The sequence below is a fragment of the Cynocephalus volans genome, chromosome 3 (assembly GCF_027409185.1).
Source record: "Cynocephalus volans isolate mCynVol1 chromosome 3, mCynVol1.pri, whole genome shotgun sequence".
Classification (NCBI taxonomy): Eukaryota; Metazoa; Chordata; class Mammalia; order Dermoptera; family Cynocephalidae; genus Cynocephalus; species Cynocephalus volans.
In genome coordinates, this window is record NC_084462.1 from 26,634,356 (window position 1) to 26,652,553 (window position 18,198).

General features: G+C 53.8%; 1 protein-coding gene across 1 annotated transcript; it reads right to left on the bottom strand.

Moving 5' to 3' along the window:
* Positions 1-481: 481 nt before the first annotated feature.
* LOC134371633 (uroplakin-3b-like protein 1) lies at positions 482-4,403 on the bottom strand. The gene is made up of 6 exons (XM_063088481.1): positions 4,316-4,403; positions 2,980-3,132; positions 2,572-2,791; positions 1,883-1,959; positions 1,484-1,604; positions 482-590 (listed from the first exon to the last, which is right to left on the bottom strand). The coding sequence occupies exons 1-6, from the start codon at positions 4,395-4,397 to the stop codon at positions 482-484; spliced, it is 762 nt and encodes a 253-aa protein (XP_062944551.1). The 5' UTR covers positions 4,398-4,403.
* Between the last annotated feature and the right edge of the window lie 13,795 nt (positions 4,404-18,198).

An 18,198-nucleotide genomic window follows, 5' to 3' on the forward strand; every position in this document is an offset into this window, starting at 1 on the left:
TCTGGGTAAAGGGGGCTGACTGGGCATGGCAGGGTGAGCACCCCTCACAGACCCACAGTCTTCACAGCTTACAAGGCACGTTCACCTCGGTTTAGCCTCATTGTGGCCCGGGAGGCCCATGTTAACCATCCTCATTTGACAGATAGGGACGTTGTGGCTGGAAGGAGGCTGGTCCTGCTCCAGGTGACTTAGCTGGCTGGGGTCCCCGAGCCTCACCCCTGGTCCTGCATCCCCCTGAGGACCTCCCAAAGGAGCTGGGGGTGGGGGTGCAGGAAAAGCACCCAGGTGTACAATGTCACAGAAAAGCAGAGAGACGTTGGGGACATTTATTTCAAGCTTTGGGCTAAGGACACCCCTTCCCACCCTTATTTGGAAATAATCTCTCTCAGAGCTCCAAAAGCTTCAGGGAGTGCCACAGGCCAGGTTCTGCAGCCTGGACCAGGGAGGAGGCTGAGGGGCGGATGGGGCCCCCTGGAGCCTCTCAGGAGCCTCCTACGACTGGAGGATTGAAGGTGTGGTGGGTGGTGTACCTTGTCACACTCACTGGCTCCCCAGGGTGTGAAATGGCAGTGCTCCTGCAGCTGTCCATGCTTGGATGGAGAGGAGAGAGGGAGAGAGAAAGGGTCTGATCAAGGTCCCACAGCCACTGCTCAAACCCATTGCATAGGGGAAATTGAGGCTCCACTGGCCAGACCGAATTAACCAAAGGAAACCAGGCTATTCTTCTAAACCTTGAAAACCCAGCTCCTCCCTCCCTGCCCTTTGTCATCGCCCCTACACTGTCTCCTCCACTCCCCATACCCCAGGATCCCTCTAAAACATTGTAGATCTGTCTCCCCAGTCAAAACTCGCAGCTGGCTCCCATGGGCCAGCAGGATGCAGCCCAGTTTCTCAGCTGGACACCCAGGCCCCCTGGGCTTCCCTGGCTAACACAATCCTCCTGCCCCAGAATCCCCCACACCTCCCCACCTCCCTGTTCCCCACTTCCTGAATCTGCCTACTCTCCCTTTCAAATCCCACCAGGGGCCAGTTTTCCCCTTTCCTCTAGGAATTCTTGTGGGCACTTGCCCTCTGCCAGGCTGCAGCACCTGAGTTCTGTACGAAGTCTTAGGGCAACGCTCAGAGCTTGGCCTGGAAGCACCTCACCTCCCCATGGGGTGTCTGCTCCCTGGGTGGTCCACTGCCCACCCCCACTTGCAATTCAGGCTGCTGCCACCAGGGGGAGGGGTGGTGTCGAAGTGGAAAGCGGGCAGGTCGTGGGCAGGAAGGAACAAGTGAGGGAGGGGAATGTCAATACGTTGTCAGCCCTGCCTGGCCTTTGGGGAAAACAACTCCAGACCGGGCAGCAAGGGGGAGCTGGACTGAGAGGCTGGGCCAGGGGCTGCTGATGGGGAGACCAGAGGAAGGAGAAGGGGCCAGAGGAGGTCAAAATCAGACCCCATCCCTCCCAGGGGGCGTGGAAGTCTCAGCCCTATCCACTTACCAGGTGTGTATGAGCAGAGCCAGGAGGGCAACGAAGAGGACAGCCAGCAGGACCAACAAGATGGCGATGATGACCAAGGTGCCTGCATTCTGGGGCCCTGGGGCAGCCCAGAATGCCTGGGCTGGGGGGTGTGATGGTGTCCACACAGGCAGGCAGGAAAAGAGATTTTATTTGACCTGAGATGGGGACCTTGGGCAGCCTCCAGATCAATCACCCTCCCCCCAAGGCCGGGGTGGGGGAGCAGGCTGGGGGAGGGGCTCCTGCAGACAGCAAGATAGTAAGGGAGCCTCTGATCAGATGGCCTATTCCCCCCACCCCCACCCCCACCCCCAGCCCTCAGGAGCCTCCGGGCCCCTCTGCCCCAGCTCTAGTGTTTGGCCTGCTTATCTGGCCCTATACCTTGCTGCAGATGGATCTCACTGGACCACTCTGTCTCAGCCACAGGTCCCCTGTCACTCATCACCAGGAACTTCACCCTGAACAGGAGACCCAGCATTGGAGATGGGGGTCCCCTGGCTCCAAAACCCTCAGGCCCTGGCACCTGTCAGTCTGTCCCCTTGACTCCCAGGGCCTGGAGAGAGCAGCCTGGGGCAAGAGGAGGGCTAAAAAGCACAGCCTTAGAGCTCAACAGAAGGTTTGAATCTAAGTGTGACGTTTTCCAACTGAGTGACCTTGGGTGCATCCCTCATCCTCCCTGGGCCTCAGCGTCTTCATGTGGGAAATGTGCGTGGGATGGATTAGATCTCCCAGCACTGAATACAAGGGAATCAAGCACTTAGGGAGGGACACAGGGGCTGAGTCTTGTTCCCCACCCAGGGGGACACCCTGTCTGGATAAGGAGACTCCACCTACAGGGTCCAGATGGCACACTGGGCCTGGGACTTGAGTTGGTGGGGACCTCTGAGGTAATTCACCAAGGCTTCCCCAGCCCCTGCTCCCTGCCTGACCCTCCCATTGGCAGAACTAGAACAAAGGACTCAGGTGCCCTGCGTGGGACCCAGTGAACGCCCTAGGAAATGCCCGAGGTTGAGGATTGGGCACAAGCAGGAGCATCCCCAACTCAGCTGGGGCCTGGCAAAGCCGCTCACCTGTAGGGCCCCAAGCCTGGCAGGGGGTGGTTGCAGCCCCTTGTCATTGGGGAGCAGCGGGTATCGTTGCCAACGCGGAGGACACGGAGCTGGCTGCTGGCCTGGCCGCCCGGGTAGAGTGCTCGGTTGGCCATCAGCGTGAGGTAGTAGCCCCTCTGGAGGAAACTGGCAGGGGTGGGGATGTCCTCTATATTCTGGGGGTCAGTGAAGTTCTGGGTGGCTAAGGGGTACCACAGGTCAGACAGTGGGGGCTGCACAGTCAGGACTCCACCCGCATCCCACCAGACCTGACAGCCCCCCGGCCATGGGCCCTGCAGCATCTAACCCCCCTCCGACCTGCCCCTCCTCTCAGGCCCGCCTGCCCATTTCACCAAGGGAAAACCAGCGCCTGGCCCCAGCAGCACTCACCATTGCTGTGGGCCACCACCAGCCAGATGGGGTCCAAGTCAGAGATGCTGAGATGACTGAATTGGCCCCAGGGCTGCTCCAGCGTGAAGGTGGCCTGGGTGATCTTCCCCGCCAGGCTGGCACTTGAGAGCTGAGGCACATAGCTGATGCGCTCTGAGGTGGGTGACAGGGGAGGGCAGAGGGAAGAGGCTAAGCAGGGCAACCAAGCCCCCAACAGCACTGGTCTCCGCCAGCCCAGTCTGAGGGTGGAGACACAGACCTAATCGTCACGTCAGGCATTAATCAGGAAGTCTCCCTGGCAACTCTGTATGGGGCATGGTGGGTGGCCTGGGTCCAGCCCCTTGCTGCTCTCTTGGGAGCCTACTATGTGTGGACACTGTCAAGGTGAGGCCCATCCGATCCTGCCCTGCCCCACCAGTGCCACTAGGGTCTCCAAGAGACCAGCAGGGCCCAGGGAAGGGCAGGCAGATGGAGGCACATGAGGCCCCTCCGCCAGCTGCAGGCACAGTTCTGGGCCTTGTTGGGGTGAGACTCAGATCTGGGGGCAGCCCAAACCCTAGGCTGAACTCTGCCCATGACATGAGCAGTGATCTTGATTTGAATCCCTACAGCTCCACCCACATGGTCCAGGTTGGTTTGTTTGATTGGAGGAATGAACGGCTTGGGAGGGGTGGGGGTCCACGGAACCCTCAGGCGCATCCATGAACCAACCATCCAGAGGCAGCCATGGGCTCTGGGGCCAAGGGCTGGCTCAGCGTCTAGGATTCCTCTCCTCCCTGCCCAGTTCTTTGCCACCTCCAACCCTGACCCCGAGGCATCTTCACTCCAGGACCTTGTCCTCCTCTCAGCTCCTCACAGCCTCATCTGGGGAAGTGGGGGAACAAGCAGCTCTCGTCCATATTCCAGAGGGGACTCAGGATTGGCAACATGGCCTGTGTCCAGCCTTGCTGCTCAGGGGGTTCAGACCACCTAACTCCTCCCTGAGCCCCCCAAGACAGGAGCGAGACTGTAGTGCCCCTCCTCCCCCCAGTCCCAAACACTGGGGAGGAGCAGAAACATGAGGGGGCTCTTATGCACGTCTCCAACAACCCCCCTTCCTGTTCAATTTGATGTGATTCATCTCCATTTAATTCAGCTCAACTTTAAAGGTGCAGACTAGAACCTCAGGGAGGGGGACAGGTATCTGTTGTGTGGCTGCTTTTGGTGGGCTGTCTCCCCTGATCCACCCAAGTCCCAGTCTCCAGCCATGGGTGAGGCTCAGGAGGCAGCTGGGGAGGTGGGCTCTGTCCTCCTGAGACCCAGTGGGCACCCTGCCCCAGCCCCCCAGCCCACTCACCCAGGCCCATCCTGGGCTGGACATGGGTCAGCAGCAGCAAGAGTGGCATCAGCAGCCAGGACTGTTCCCCACCAAGCCCCATGGCCAGACCAAGCATCCCGCCGGCTGCCTGTCGTCCAGCTGCCTGTCTGCAGCGTCCACAGCTGCAGTGGCTCTGCCGCCTGTGCTGGGCTGGGGGGAGCTGCTTCTGGCACCTCCCACTGCCCCTCCTGGGTGCCCCCTCCTCCCAAACAACTGGTCAGACAGGTTTGGGGGCAGAATCTGCAGGCCCCGTGGATCTGGCATCACTCGGGAGAGCTGAAGAGAACAATTGGCTGCTACCGCCAAGACAAGCCCGGACACCCTTTCCCCACTCCAGAGGGCCTGGCCAGGGAGGGGCCAAGGAAGGAGGAGGCTGCCCCGGGGTCCAGGCTACCCCAGTGGCAATCCTGCCACGCCCGCCCTGTGGCATCTCCTCAGCCAAGCAGTCTCCAACCTGGCAATGAAGGTCCCTTGCAGCCCCCCATACAGAAGGGAGTTACCCTCAATTTCCAGATAAAGCAGAGAGGGAAAGAGTCTTGTCCGAGATCCCCCAGGCAGGCAGCAGGGCAGAGCTGGGGATTAGGTCCCACCCAAATGCTAGTTCTCGGCACTCCCTGTGTGGTCCCGCTGTCCCCCTGCAGCCTGGCCCAGGAGGGGTTCCCGGTCATCGCCCTCCCTCATCTCTGTACCAGGAAAGGGCAGTCGCTCCTCAGAGACAGAAAGTTGCCAGATGGGGCCCAGGGCAGGTGGGTGGAGCACGTGTGGCTGGCTTGAAGCTCTGCCCCTCAGCCCAGTCTGCATACCTGGCAGTGCCACCCTCTAAAAGTCAGATTATGCCAGGAGGCGTCTCTCCTGAAACCCCAGCAGACTGTCTCTGCCCATGGCCTCCGTTCCTGGGTGAGAAGGGGCTTCCCCTGATGGGGACATATCTCAGTTCCCTGGGGATGGAGAGGATGTCACATATTCACCCCAGCTCACAAGAACAACTTCTGGAAGGAACTTCTGATATGAGCAGTTTAGGCCAGAAACCTCAAGCACATTGAGGTGGGAAAAGGTTGAGAATCACTGGCCACCAAATACTTAAAGTCGAGGTCCTCCCAATCAGGCTGCCTCACTCCTTGCTGCTTCCCTCTGGGAGCAGGCAGTGCTCCCTGACACCTCCGAGCCTTTGCAAGTGCTGTTCTCCTGCCTGGAATCCCCTCCTCCCTGAGGAGAGAACTCCTACTTCTACTTCAAAACCCAGTTCAGACAGCACCTCCTCTGTGAAGTCCTCCCAGACACTCTTTCCAGCCTGTTTTCCCAACCCCCAAACAGAATCTCCCTCCTTTCTCAGTGTTGCCATGGTGCTTTATACAGACTGGTGTCCTCCCTGCTACTCAGGAATGACCGGGCAGCCACGTCCCGTCCACCCGCTCTGGGTCCAGGCTGTGCTAGGGCAGTGGGAGGCTAACTGCCTCAGTCTTTTGGGGCTGCTATAACAAAATACCATAGACTGAGTGCCTAGTAAACAACAGAAATTTATTTCTCACGGTGCTAGAGGCTGGGAAGTCCAAGATCAAGACTGATACACTTGGTGTCTGGTGAGGGCCCACTTTCTGGTTCATAGACAGTTCCTTCTAACTGTGTCCTCACATGGTAGAGGGACGAGGGAGCTCTCTGGGGTCTCTTTTATAAGGACACTAATCCCATTCATGAGGGCTCCACCCTCATGACCTGATCACCTCCCTGAGTCCCCACATCTTAAAACTATTACCTTGGGGGTTAGGTTTCAACATAGGAATTTGGGGGGGACACCAACATACATACCACAGCACTGACCATTGTCATTATTATAGGTCCCAGGCACCCTGTGTCATCAAAGCCTGGAGTTAGCTGAGAGCAAGCCAGTGTGGTTTCCAGGCCCTGGGAAGAGCTGCTGCTCACAGTAAGAATGGGTCACAAGCGCCTCCAGCCTGGTTTCAATGTCACAGGACACATTAGGACCAAAGCTGGTTGTACAGGTGCTAACAGAGCCCTTCCCCATGGCAACAGTTCAGAATCCTCTTCTGGTTCTCCAGCACTAGTGGCCACAACAACCCACATCCCCAGCCAAGCCTGGGAGAGGAGAGAGACACCATCTTTCTCTCTGACCTGGCTTTGACGATTCTTCACGGCCAAGGTTCTTGGAAGGTGGTCTGCACTTGCTTATCACCTGCTATGCATTCTGGCCTCGCACCATGTGGCTCCCATCCCACAACTCCTCAAGGTCACCAATGGCTCTGTGACTACCAAGTCCAGCAGACCCCTGCCCGCTCTTGTTAAGCATCAACGCCCCCCTTTAGGGAGTAGTTTTTATTTTTTTATTTATTATTATTATTTTTTAATTTCAAAACAGCCGTAAACATTCTCTGGTCAGTATAATACATTTACATGCTATCTGATGGCCACCCACATACATAATTTTTCTTCCCCAAAATACTTGAACTGTGCCTATTGTGTATTACAGTAAACTTCAAAAAAATAAAATATTCCTATCAGCACTACATAATTACCCAGTAGGTTTTTTGTGACCAGCTCTTTACTGGGACATGCTAACAGAATGTTTCAGACTTTCCAAGTTTTAAAATGACAAAATTTCATCAGAGACTGACTCAGCCCCAAGGGGCCAAAACCCAGGCAAAGGCTTAGGGAAAGGCAGAAGAGATCTGGGCCGAAGGGAGGCTGAGCAGGGCAGGGGAGTTCTGGTGTGCTAGGGGGAAGCCTCAGCCAAAAGCCACCAAGCCAACCTCTGAAAACGTCCTGTTGCTTTGCAGCTCTGCGCCTTGGCTCAGCGCGCTGGGAGGGCCCTGGCTGCCTTTCCACGTGCAGCTAACTCTCAGCCTTCAGTCCTAGCCTGGGGTTGGCACTACTAGAAATCATCCCTCAGTTGGCCTTGGTGCCCACCCCTTCCAGCACTCCCTAGCACCTGGCAGCCTCCTCTGTCTTATACAGTAGTCCCCTCTTGTCCACGGAGGATGCCTTCCAAGAGCCACCTGTGGACGCCTGAAACCACGGACAGTCAAACCCTCTATACACTTTCTTCCTATACACATACACCTACGATAAAGTTTAGTTTATAAATTAGTCAGAGTAGGAGATTAACAACAATAACTAACAATGCAATAGAACAATTACAAAATATACTGTAATAAGATTTAGGTGAATGTGATCTCCCCCGCCCCCTTTTTTTTTTTGGTGGCTGGCTGGCATGGGGATCCGAGCCCGTGACTTCAGTGTTCTCACATTGTGCTCTGAGCAACTGAGCCAACCAGCTAGCCCTCTCTCACTTTTTCTTTCTCTCTTTCAAAGTAACAGGTTTGGACAGCAGCTGACCACGGTGACTGAAACTGTGGAAAGCGAGACCTCGGGTAAGGGAGGACTACTGGAATCATTATAACATAGCCAACGTGTCGTCACAACAGTGCGTCCCTGCACACGTCTGCCATCCGTCCCCTCCTCCACTGGAAGCTCCATGAAGGCGGGAACTGGCCTTTACTGGGGGCCTAGTATCTCACGCAGGACCCTCCACAAAGCAGGCATTTCAGCACGTGGCAGTCACCCTGCTGGCTTTCACAGGCAGGTCATCCAGCGATCAGCATTGGTCACTGGACACAGAGGTCAGATGGGCAGAACTGTAAGCAGTTCTGTGGACCTCTGAGAGAGCAGGACCTCCTGTGCCCAGACACAGGCACAAGGTCAGAAGAGAGGAGGACATGAGTGGGTCCCATGGGAGCCCTGTCGGCAAGTCCAGGTCAAGCCGAGCCCTGGAAAGGCTTTCTTTATCTACTCAACTTTTTATTACAGAAACGTTTGTACCTATAGAAAAGGAGAAAGAACAGGACATTGAACACTATATATACAGCCCCCGTCAGATTCAGCAATTTGACACTTTGTTATATCTGCTCCCTATCCTCTCTTCTCACATGTATAACGTTATTACATATATAATGTCACACTCTCCATATATCTATAGATGTGTGTGTATGTGTACACACACATATAGATAATATACTTTTTTCTTCCTCTCTCCCTTTTGAAAGGCAGCTGAAAGCAGCCTTAGGACGTGGGAACAGCTTGCTTCTCCTTTTTGAAAGCACGTTCCTGCTCATCGACTCATCATCCCAGGCTCCCAGAGGAGGGTGGGGCAGGCATCGTGATTAATCTCATCATACAGATGAGAAAACTGGGCCCCAGCAGGGAGAGGAGCTTCCTGTGGCCCCACAGCAGGGCCGTGGCAGAGCTGGGACTCGAGCCCAGGCCTCCTGATATCCACTCAGGACCCTCTCCCTTTTCCGTTTTTTGATCTGAGTTAATTTGGCGTGCGTGGGAGCCAATGATTGATTGAACTCCTCAGTTCATGGTACCCTTCATTACTGCACTGCAGGAGGCCCTGCTTTTGTTTATTTCTTCTCTTTGTCCCCATCTCCATCCCATCCCTCCCTCTCCCCCGGGGCAGTTTGTTATATGTCCTTGTATCAGTTACCTATGGCTGCTGTAACAAATCACCCCAGAACTGGCAGCTAAAAATAATAAACATCTGTAATCTCAGCGTTTCTGAGGGTCAGGAATCTGGGGGCAGTTTCTGGGTGATTCTGGCTCAGTGTCTCTCATGAGGTCACAGTCAAAGACTCAGCTGGTGCAGCCATCATCCAAAGGCCCAGCTGGGGCTGGAGGAGCCATTTCTAAGATGACTGATGCACATGGCTCCTGGCAGGAGGTCTCAGTCCTTCTCCACATGGATCTCTCCAAAGGGCTGTCTGAGTGTCCACATGACCTGGCAGCTTGTGATCCAAAAGAGAAAGCAGCAGGAGCCACATGTCTTCTATGACCCAGCCTCAGAAGTGACCTACCATCACTTCTCCTGAGTTCTATTGGTCACACAGACCACACCCCCTGGGCCAATGTGGGCGGGGCCTGTACAAGGGTGTGAACACCAGGCATTGAGGATCGGTGGGACCATCTCAGGCTGGATGCTGCAGCCCTGGAATATGTGTGTTGTCTCCCAAAACAGGCCAGGTTATTTTGGCTGTCTTTAATTTAAGTGGTTTTGTGCTACAGGCTTCGTTCTGTTTCTTACTTTTTTCACTAAACACCATTTAAGCTTCATCACATGTACAATGAATCAGTTGCTTCTCTTTACTGCATAAAATTCCATAGCGAACAACACCCACATGTTACATACTATCTCGGAGTCCTCAGGACCACAGGCAGCCCTGCAGGGAGCCCCCTCATGAATACGGACTTGTAGAAAGATTTCTCTGGGACTTTTACCCAGGAGCAAGATAGCTAAGTGACAGGGAGTACGCGCGCACAGTCTCACTAAATACCGCCAGCCTGGTTTCTAGCGCGGCAGTATGAGGTTACATCTCCAGCCGCAGCACACGAGAGTTCTTTTTTCTCCCATTCTCCTCAACCCTTATAATTCAACTTTCTAATTTCTACCAATCTGATGGAAACAAAGCAGTGTCACATTTTTAATTTGCATTTCTCAGCTTACTAGTGAGATTAAACAACTCATCAGGTATGTGCCAAGCATCTGAGTTTCTACTTCCGTGACTTTTCTGCTCTTAACTCTTTTAAAATGGAATTTTGAGTCTTTTTCTTGTTCATTTACAGGAGTTCCCAGAGGCATTTACTGGGAAGGCAATGAAGCTTAAACTTCAGGACCCCTTACCTGCCTGGCGTAGGAACGACCAGTGGAAGAGAAAAGAGTATTAGAAACAGGCCCGTTTGCCTCAGACAGCTTGATATATAAAAGTGGCTCCACAAAACAGTGGGGAGAGAACAGATTGTTTAGTCAAAAATATCAAGTGGAAGGGCCGGCCTGTGGCTCACTTGGGAGAGTGTGGTGCTGATAACACCAAGGCCACGGGTTCGGATCCCTACATAGGGATGGCCGGTTTGCTCACTTGGGAGAGTGTGGTGCTGACAACACCAAGTCAAGGGTTAAGATCCCCTTACTGGTCATCTTAAAAAAGAAAGAAAGAAAATATCAAGTGGAATCCCTACCTTGAACCTGGAGGAGCCCTACCGTACCATTCTCTGGTCAAACTCCCTCCTTTTCTTAGAGGACTGCCCACATTTATAGGTTTCAGGTCCCACAAAACCTAGGTCTCTCACTGCAGGTTATATAATACATATAACTATAAACATAAATTCTAGGTATACTATATTCTGGGTAATAGAATCTAGGTCAACTTTAGACAATGCAATTCTGTCTGTTAATATTATCCATGGTATTCCTCTTTTGAAGTTAGTCAAGCCGTCAATTTTTTACCTTAATGGTTTGTGCTTTACATTTTTTGTTTAAGAATTCAATCCCACTTCCAAATCACAAATACATTGTTCTGCATTTTCTTCTATCAGTCTTACCATTTTACTTTTCAATCTTTAATCCACTTGGAGTCCATCTTTGTATATGGTGTAAGGTAGGGAAACTTGTGCATTTGTAGATTAACTCTAGACACTATATAATTTTTTATGCTTAAGTGAATATCTTTTCTTAAAAATATATTATATTTATTAGGGGTTTTTTTTGTTTGGGGTTTTTTGGGGGGTTTTTTTTGCAGCTGGCCGGTAAGGGGATCTGAACCCTTGACCTTGATATTACAATACCACGCTCTAACTAACTGAGCCAACCAGCCAGCCCTAAATTTATTAGTTGGCATTGCTCATGGGAGAAATTTGCTGGACTCTTCCCCAACATCCCACAGCCCACGCAACTGGCTGAGCCCTTGGACAGGGTCAAGGTGCCCACCCCCAGAAGGGGTTTTTACCTCCAGCAGAGGCAGGACCTTCAGAGGAGCCAAGCTGGTAAGAAAACACCTGCTTTATAAAGTTAAACACAAAAGTCCCCAAAGCTGAGCAGACATTGGATCCCGAAAGAACACCTTTTTGGGGGAGGCAGGGGTGGGTGGTCAAGTGTGGAGATGCGCTGGAGCCGCCAGGACCAGCTCACAAGAGCCCGCAGTGACATCTCCCAGCTCTGTGCTAGTGACATCAAGCTGGGAGCCTGAAATTGGGCACGGGGGATGATTTCACCTCGGAAGTCAGCAAATGATACAAATCAGGGCTCCATAGTTTATTCCCCAAGACCTACCTTGTTTGCACCTTGGGTGACTCATGAGGCAGGGTGGGGCTCCCAGTGGCCTTCTCACGCAGGAAAACCATGTAAAGTCTCCCAAAGGCCCACCCCACTCCAGGTCACCAAACAAGGCCCCAGCTCCATGACAACCCTCACACCCATTCTCTGAGGAGGCACACAGGAAAAGCTGGGGACCTCCAAGGGGAGCGAGTCTTCACCCCCACAGAGAGAGGCCCCAGATTTGGCGCCCAGGACTTTGTCTGGGCAGAGAGAGAATGTGCAGATGACCTAGTCCCTCCTCCTCCAGCAGCTCGGCTCAGCCTCTCCCCAGGCCCTGATGGGGCTATGTCTGTGCTAACATCAAGGGGAAAGACCCCACTCTGGCCCTAACCCATTCTACTACATGGTGGCCCAGCCCCTCATGCTTTGCTTGTACACCTCTCACAACAAGCAGCTCACACCTCCAAAGTCTAGTTCAAGCGTCATGGATCTGCACACATAAGCCAGAAAGCTCTTTCTTTTAGTGGGGAATGCTTCCTTCCAGTGAAATCTCACATCATTTATTGAGGGTCAGCTATGCACCAGACCCTTGTGGGCATGGGCTGTGTGCAGACAGCTCTATGGGGGGAACGTGGGCATTGGGAAAAGGGCATGGACTTTAATCCATTTACTCCTTCAGCAGATACTCAGAGCCCCTGCTCTGGGCCAGACTCTGTGGTGCCTCAGGGAACAAAAACCAAGTCCTGCCCTAAGGGAGGTGACATCCTGGGTGGGAGGTACACAGATTAAATAAATAAATACAGGTAAAACGGAATGACAGATGGTGAAACAGGCTGCAAGGAAACAAAAGCAGGGTTAGGAGGTGAGAGTTATGGCAGGTGGGGGCTGAGGCAGAAACTGTGGAACCCTGACAAGGTGACATATGAACGGAGCCCAAATGGATCAGGAGAGAGAGAACCATGGGACCACCTGAGAAAGTACTCCAGCAGCAGAGGGCTCAGCAGGTGCAAAGGCCCTGGTTCTGTTGTTTGTTACTACATAACAAATGCCCCCCAAATTCTGAGGCTTAAAATGACAGCATTTTATCATCTCTCATGATGCTGGAGGTCGGCTGGGCTCAGCAGGGAGGTTCTTCAGCTCTGTATGGCATCAGCTGGGGGTGCTCATGCAGCTATGTCCAGCTGAGAGCTGGGATTCCCTCAAATGTTTGGGATGCCTGGATTACTGTGCCCCTTCTCCCCGCACCATGAGATCTTGCATCACACAGTGGTCCAGCCTCAGCTTTCTTATATGGCGGTGAGATCCCAAGAGGACAAAAATGGAAGTTGGCAGGCTTCTAAGGGCTAGGCCTAAAAGTTCTATGGCATCACTGCTGCTGCATGCGATAGCCAGAGCAAGCCACGGGCCAGCCCAGGAGCAGAGGGATGCCACTCTTGATGGGGGGGCCGCATGCACACAGGGATGGGTGGAACTGCCAGAACCTATCCTTGGAACAAGCCACCATGGGCCCTGAGGAGGGAGCATTCTGGTGGTGGTGGATTTGGCTCAGGATTAATTAGGGAGCATGACAAGGGGCAGGACTTGAGGGCAGTGAGGTCAAGGGGCAGTGCAGATGGTGTGGGGCCATGCGAGTTATTGTCAGGGCTGTGGCCTTGACCATGAAGGAGATGGGAGTCACTGCAGGGTAGAGCAGAGGGAAGGCACAGCCTGTTGTGAGATTTAACAGGCTGTCCCGGCTGCTGCAGGGAGTGTAGGAGTCTCCCAGGGCTGCCAGAGCAGATGACCACAAACTGGGTGGCTTGAAACAACAAAAATACATGGTTCTGGAGGCTGCAAGTCTGAAATTAGGTGTCAGCAGGGTCACGCTCCCTCCAAAGGCTCAAGGGAAAGATGCTTCTTGCCTCTTCTAGTTTCCAGTAGCTGCCGGCCACTCTCGGCATGACACGCATGACCACACTCTCTGAGTCTGCCTTCCCATGGTGTTCTCTCTGCCTGTCTGTCTCTGTGGCCAAATTTCTCTTTTCTTATAAGGACACCAGTCATACTGGTTTTAGAGGTCACCCTTATCCAATACAATCTCCTCTTAATGGCAAGGACACTATTTCCAAGTAAGGTCAGGGGGACACAACTTAAGGCAAGAGCTTTTGGGGTGCCCAGTGAGGAGGCTAATGCAGTTGCCCAAGTGAGAGACAGGAGTGGTGGCAGCAAGGACCCTCTCTGAATTCATTTTCCATCTTGGGGTTGGTCAGAAGTCCTTGTTTGGAAGAAGGGCTCCAGGATGTGAAGGTTTTCTGAAGTTCTGAGGCCCTCTGCACTGAGGCCTAAGCTGGTTACAGCAGTGCTGTCAGGGGACAGAGGGTGGAGTCCAAGTCCTGCCAGGCACCCCAGCAGCCCCGCCCCTAACCCTGGGAGCAGCTGGGTGGCATGTTCGTGGGAGATACTGTCCACCAAGGCCCGACTCACACCCACCTCTCTGCTCTGCCCAGGGCTCCCCACTCCCTGCCGCTCACTCCCCCCAGCCATGGAAGGTCTTCCTAAACCCAGTCTGCCCCACCTCACTGGGACATCCTCTGCATGGCCCAGTTCCTCGGGGTGGCGTTCATACCTTGCTCCTACCTCACTCTCCTGAACCCCGCGTTGCACACCCCCCTGACCCCAGCCAGCTGAGCCCCTCAACAAACCTGCTGTGATGCCTGATTCTCTCCCTTCTTTTTCTGCACCCTATATAAAGGCTCCAGCTCACATGACACCTTCTCCAGGAAGTCCCCCTTATGCCCTCAGCACCCAGGCTGGGCCAGGTGTCTCCCCTGGGCTCCCACCACTGCCTGTGTTGCCCCATCCCTTCTCCCCTGCACTGTACTTTTTATGCCGTATCCCATCTGAGTCCCCAGCTCTGGCCAGCAGAGGGCCCCATGCAGAAGAGGCCCCCAGACACCTGTGACCTGACCCTGCTCTCAGCTCTCCACCCCTCCTGCCCAGACCGTCCTCCCCAGCCTCCAGCCCTACGCCCCCTGCCCTGAGGGCCCTCCCACTGCCCCGGCACCTCGGATTTAGGGCTGGAACACGGATAGAGCTCCAGGCTCAGGTGTTGGGAGGGCAAAGGCTGGAGCAGGGGAGGGAGAGGCCAGGATGATTAATGGGACATTCCTCTCTGTCCCTCAGGGGGAAGCCAGGGAGAAGAATGGTTGTCAAGGGCAACGCATTCTTTCTCCGTGGATAACTCTGGCTGCGTCACTGGAAGGGAGTGGGGTTTCAGGGAGGCTGGGACTGGAGTGGGAGCCGAAAGAGAGCCTAGAGATCTAGGTTGAACAGTCATTTTACAGAGGGAACCAGGCAGGGCTGCCTGGGGGGCTCACACAGCAAATGAGGCACAACGCAGGGACCCTGCGCTCCTGCCTCACTCCCTGGGCTCTGTTGTCCCCAGGATTTAGGGACGGATGTCCAGGCTGGGACCAGTAAGGGGGATGAAGGGGAGGGGCAGGGCTGGGCATGGCTTCCAGCTTCTCCAGCTACCAGGGAGGGAGAAGGCAGCCCAGAGGCGAGGCCAGGGGCCAGGGCCAGAGACAGCCAGGCCCTGGCCTGCTGTCCCTGTTCATCCTGAAGGCCTCGGCCTGCTCTGTGCTGCCTCCAAGCCCTTGCATGCGCGGTGCCCCCCGCCCGGAAAGCCCTCGCCATCTCATTTGCTGTCTCCTTTGCCTGTTGGCTCTCCATTCAACGTGGTCTCCATCACTGACGCCGCACCAGGCACTCCACCTCCGTGGACACCGTAATGGAGGGTGTATTAGAACGCCACAGATGGAGAGGCTGCACATTTCAGCCAAGGAGTCGCAGGTCTGGTTTCTTCTGAGCCTCTGTCCCTGCCGCGGCTTGTGGAATGGCCACCCTCTTGCTGCCTCTTCACGTGGTCTTTCCTCTGTGCATGCATGTGCCTGGTGTCCTCGTGTCCTAATCTCTTCTTATAAGGACACCAGTCGGATTGGATTAGGGTCCACCCTGATGGCCTCATTTTAACTTAATCACCTCTTTAAAGTCCCTGCCTCCAAATAAAGTCACATTCTGAGGTGCTAGGGATTAGGGCTTCAACATATGGATTTGAGAGAACACAACTCAGTCTGTGACAGTGGGTAAGCCACCCCCATGCTCAGGACACTCTCTAAGGACAGGGACCGGATCTGAGCCTCTGCTTGGCCCATGGGGTCTTGGGCTGGGTCCAGGCCTGCTGTCTCCCCTGCAGTGGGTGCTGCAGGGGAGAGGCTGGGGTGGGCAGGCTGCACAGGCAGCAGTGGGGTGTGCCTCTCTGCTCCTGTTTCCTGCTGGCCCCTCCAAAGAAGGTGGTGCTGCCTTGCCCTCTGCCACAGGCTGGCAGGGATAGGAGGGACTCCAGGGAGGTGGTGGACTCGGGGGACAGGAGCTGGATCTGCCCACTCTGAGCTCCAGCTATGTCCCCCCATGGACAGTGGGGAGCTCTGCAGAGTGACCTGTGTCCCCAAGACTGGCAAGGGGGTGGGGGGCTGTGAAATGGAAGCAATGTATGGTCAAAGTGACAGCTTTGTTCCTAAAATTACAAAAAGAAAGCACCTCAAAGGAAAATGAAAACTATTTAATTGAGTATCTACGTATCAGACCCTTTCAATTACAATTACTGTTTTCATTGTACAGACAGGACCACCAAGGCTCATGGGTGGGGCAGGCAGGACAGGCCTAACGACTGGTCCCTAGAGAGGCCCTACCTGGAAGGCTGACAATCGCAAACCCAAGTGATGCTCTGCAGAACTGCCAGCACTGGATTATGTTCTCTCGTTTAGTGGTACTTACAGAGAGCATGAAGGTGAGCTCATGCTCCCTTGAGCATGGTGCCTGGTGACCGGCCACTTTGCAGGGGCGATAGTTGGTGGCCATTCTTTCAGACTGCCAACTCTTTCAGCACTCTTCTTACAGCTGGAACATTGCTTTCCTGCCAGATGTATTCCCGGAGCAGGCTATACAATACCTTTGTGAGAATCGTAAAAAGGAATCTCTTCTCCAGGCAAACCTGGCCCCCTCACCCACACCCGGCACCCAGGTGCACAGCCCACCCATGGCAGGGACCTGAGCCTCTCTTCCCACTGCAGCAGCCAGAGTGCACAATTTCCCAGCCTGCCTTGCAGCCAGAGTGCCCCACCAGCCAATGCACCCAGGCCAGACTAAAGACCCGCCAATGGACCTTGTCCACTCTGATCAGCCGCCATGCCCATCTTCCAGAGGTGGCAGGGCCAGGTGCTCCCACAGGGGACCCAGGGAATGCAGCTTTGTCTTGTGCTGGGATTTGGATGTGGTCTCCAGCCCTGGCTCTTGGAGCCTCCAGGAGTCCCCCAATCCTTTTCCACCTAACCAGGAAAATTGGTTCCCACTGTTTGCAGCTAAGAACACACTAGAGTAGGGGGTTCCTGGGCCCCCGTAGAGGCTAAGCCTCCTTGACAGTTGGCTTGGGATAGTGAAAGAGACCCCACTTTTACAAGAGACTGGACACTAGAATGCAGTTCTACTCAGTCAAAAATGATTAATGACTTAGCAAAGAGAGAGGACAGGCATGACAAAGCTGAGGCCAGACCTTCTGTGTCTTTTTCTCCAAAAATCATGCTCGGTGAAAGAAGGCAGTACAAAGGGCCACGTATTATATAGTTCCATTTCTAGAAATGTCCAGAACATGCTGATCCATAGAGACAGGAAGTAGATTAGTGGTTGCCAGGGGTTGGAGAGGAACGGGGCATAACAGCTGCATGGGTTAAAGTTCCTTCTTTGGGTGATTAGAATGTTCTACAGTTAATGGCAGTGATGTTTGCACAACTCTGTGAATAGATTAAAAACCATTGAACTGTACACTTTACACTGTATCTGAATTACATCTCGGTGAAGCTGAACTAGAAAAACAGAGTGTGAAGATGTATTTGCCTTTTATAAAAGGCATTCAGTCGACAAATGTTTATTTATTTGGTGGCTGGCCAGTAAAGGGATCTGAACCTGTGATCTTGATATTATAAGGTTGCACTCTAGCCAACTGAACTAACTGGCCAGCCCCAGTCAACAAATATTTATTGAGCACCTACTGAGGGCTAGCTAGGTACTGTGCTAGTCTGGGGGCACTCTGGTGAGCAAAACCAGACACGGTCCCTGCCCTCCTGGAGTTTGCAGTCTAATTGGGGAGATGAAAAAGCTCACAGTTTTAAATATCTAATTACAAAGTGAAAAAACCAAAACAAAACAGAACAAAACAAAAACATAGTGTGGAGGAAGAGAACACAGCTTGAGGAGAGCTGAGAGGTCAGGGAGGGCTTCCCTGAAAGAGACATTGGAGCTGAGGAGTGGACTAGAGGAAGCAGAGCCAAGTGGAGGAGTGTTCTCCGTAGAGGGAAAAGCCAGTGCAAAGGCCCTGGGGCAGGAGGGGCTAATCAGGGTCTGTATGGCTGAAATACAGGGAGCAAGGGATGGATCATGGGGGCCTTGTGATTGAGATGATGAATCTAGATTCTGTTCTTGTAGCATGAATTCCCTGAAAGTTATGAGCGGTGTGATGTGATAGGTTAAGAATATGGTCCTCTGGATGCTGGGAAGCGAACGGGTGTGGGAGTCAGGAACAGAAGTAAGGAGTCCAGCCAGAGGCCAGGGGCTGACATCCCAGCAGAGACCAAGGGGGGTGGCTCAGAGACACCAAGGAAGTGAAGTGAAGCCGAAGGAGAGAGAGGGAGGTGCTGCCGGCTGCCTGCCTCCACCTGCTGTCATC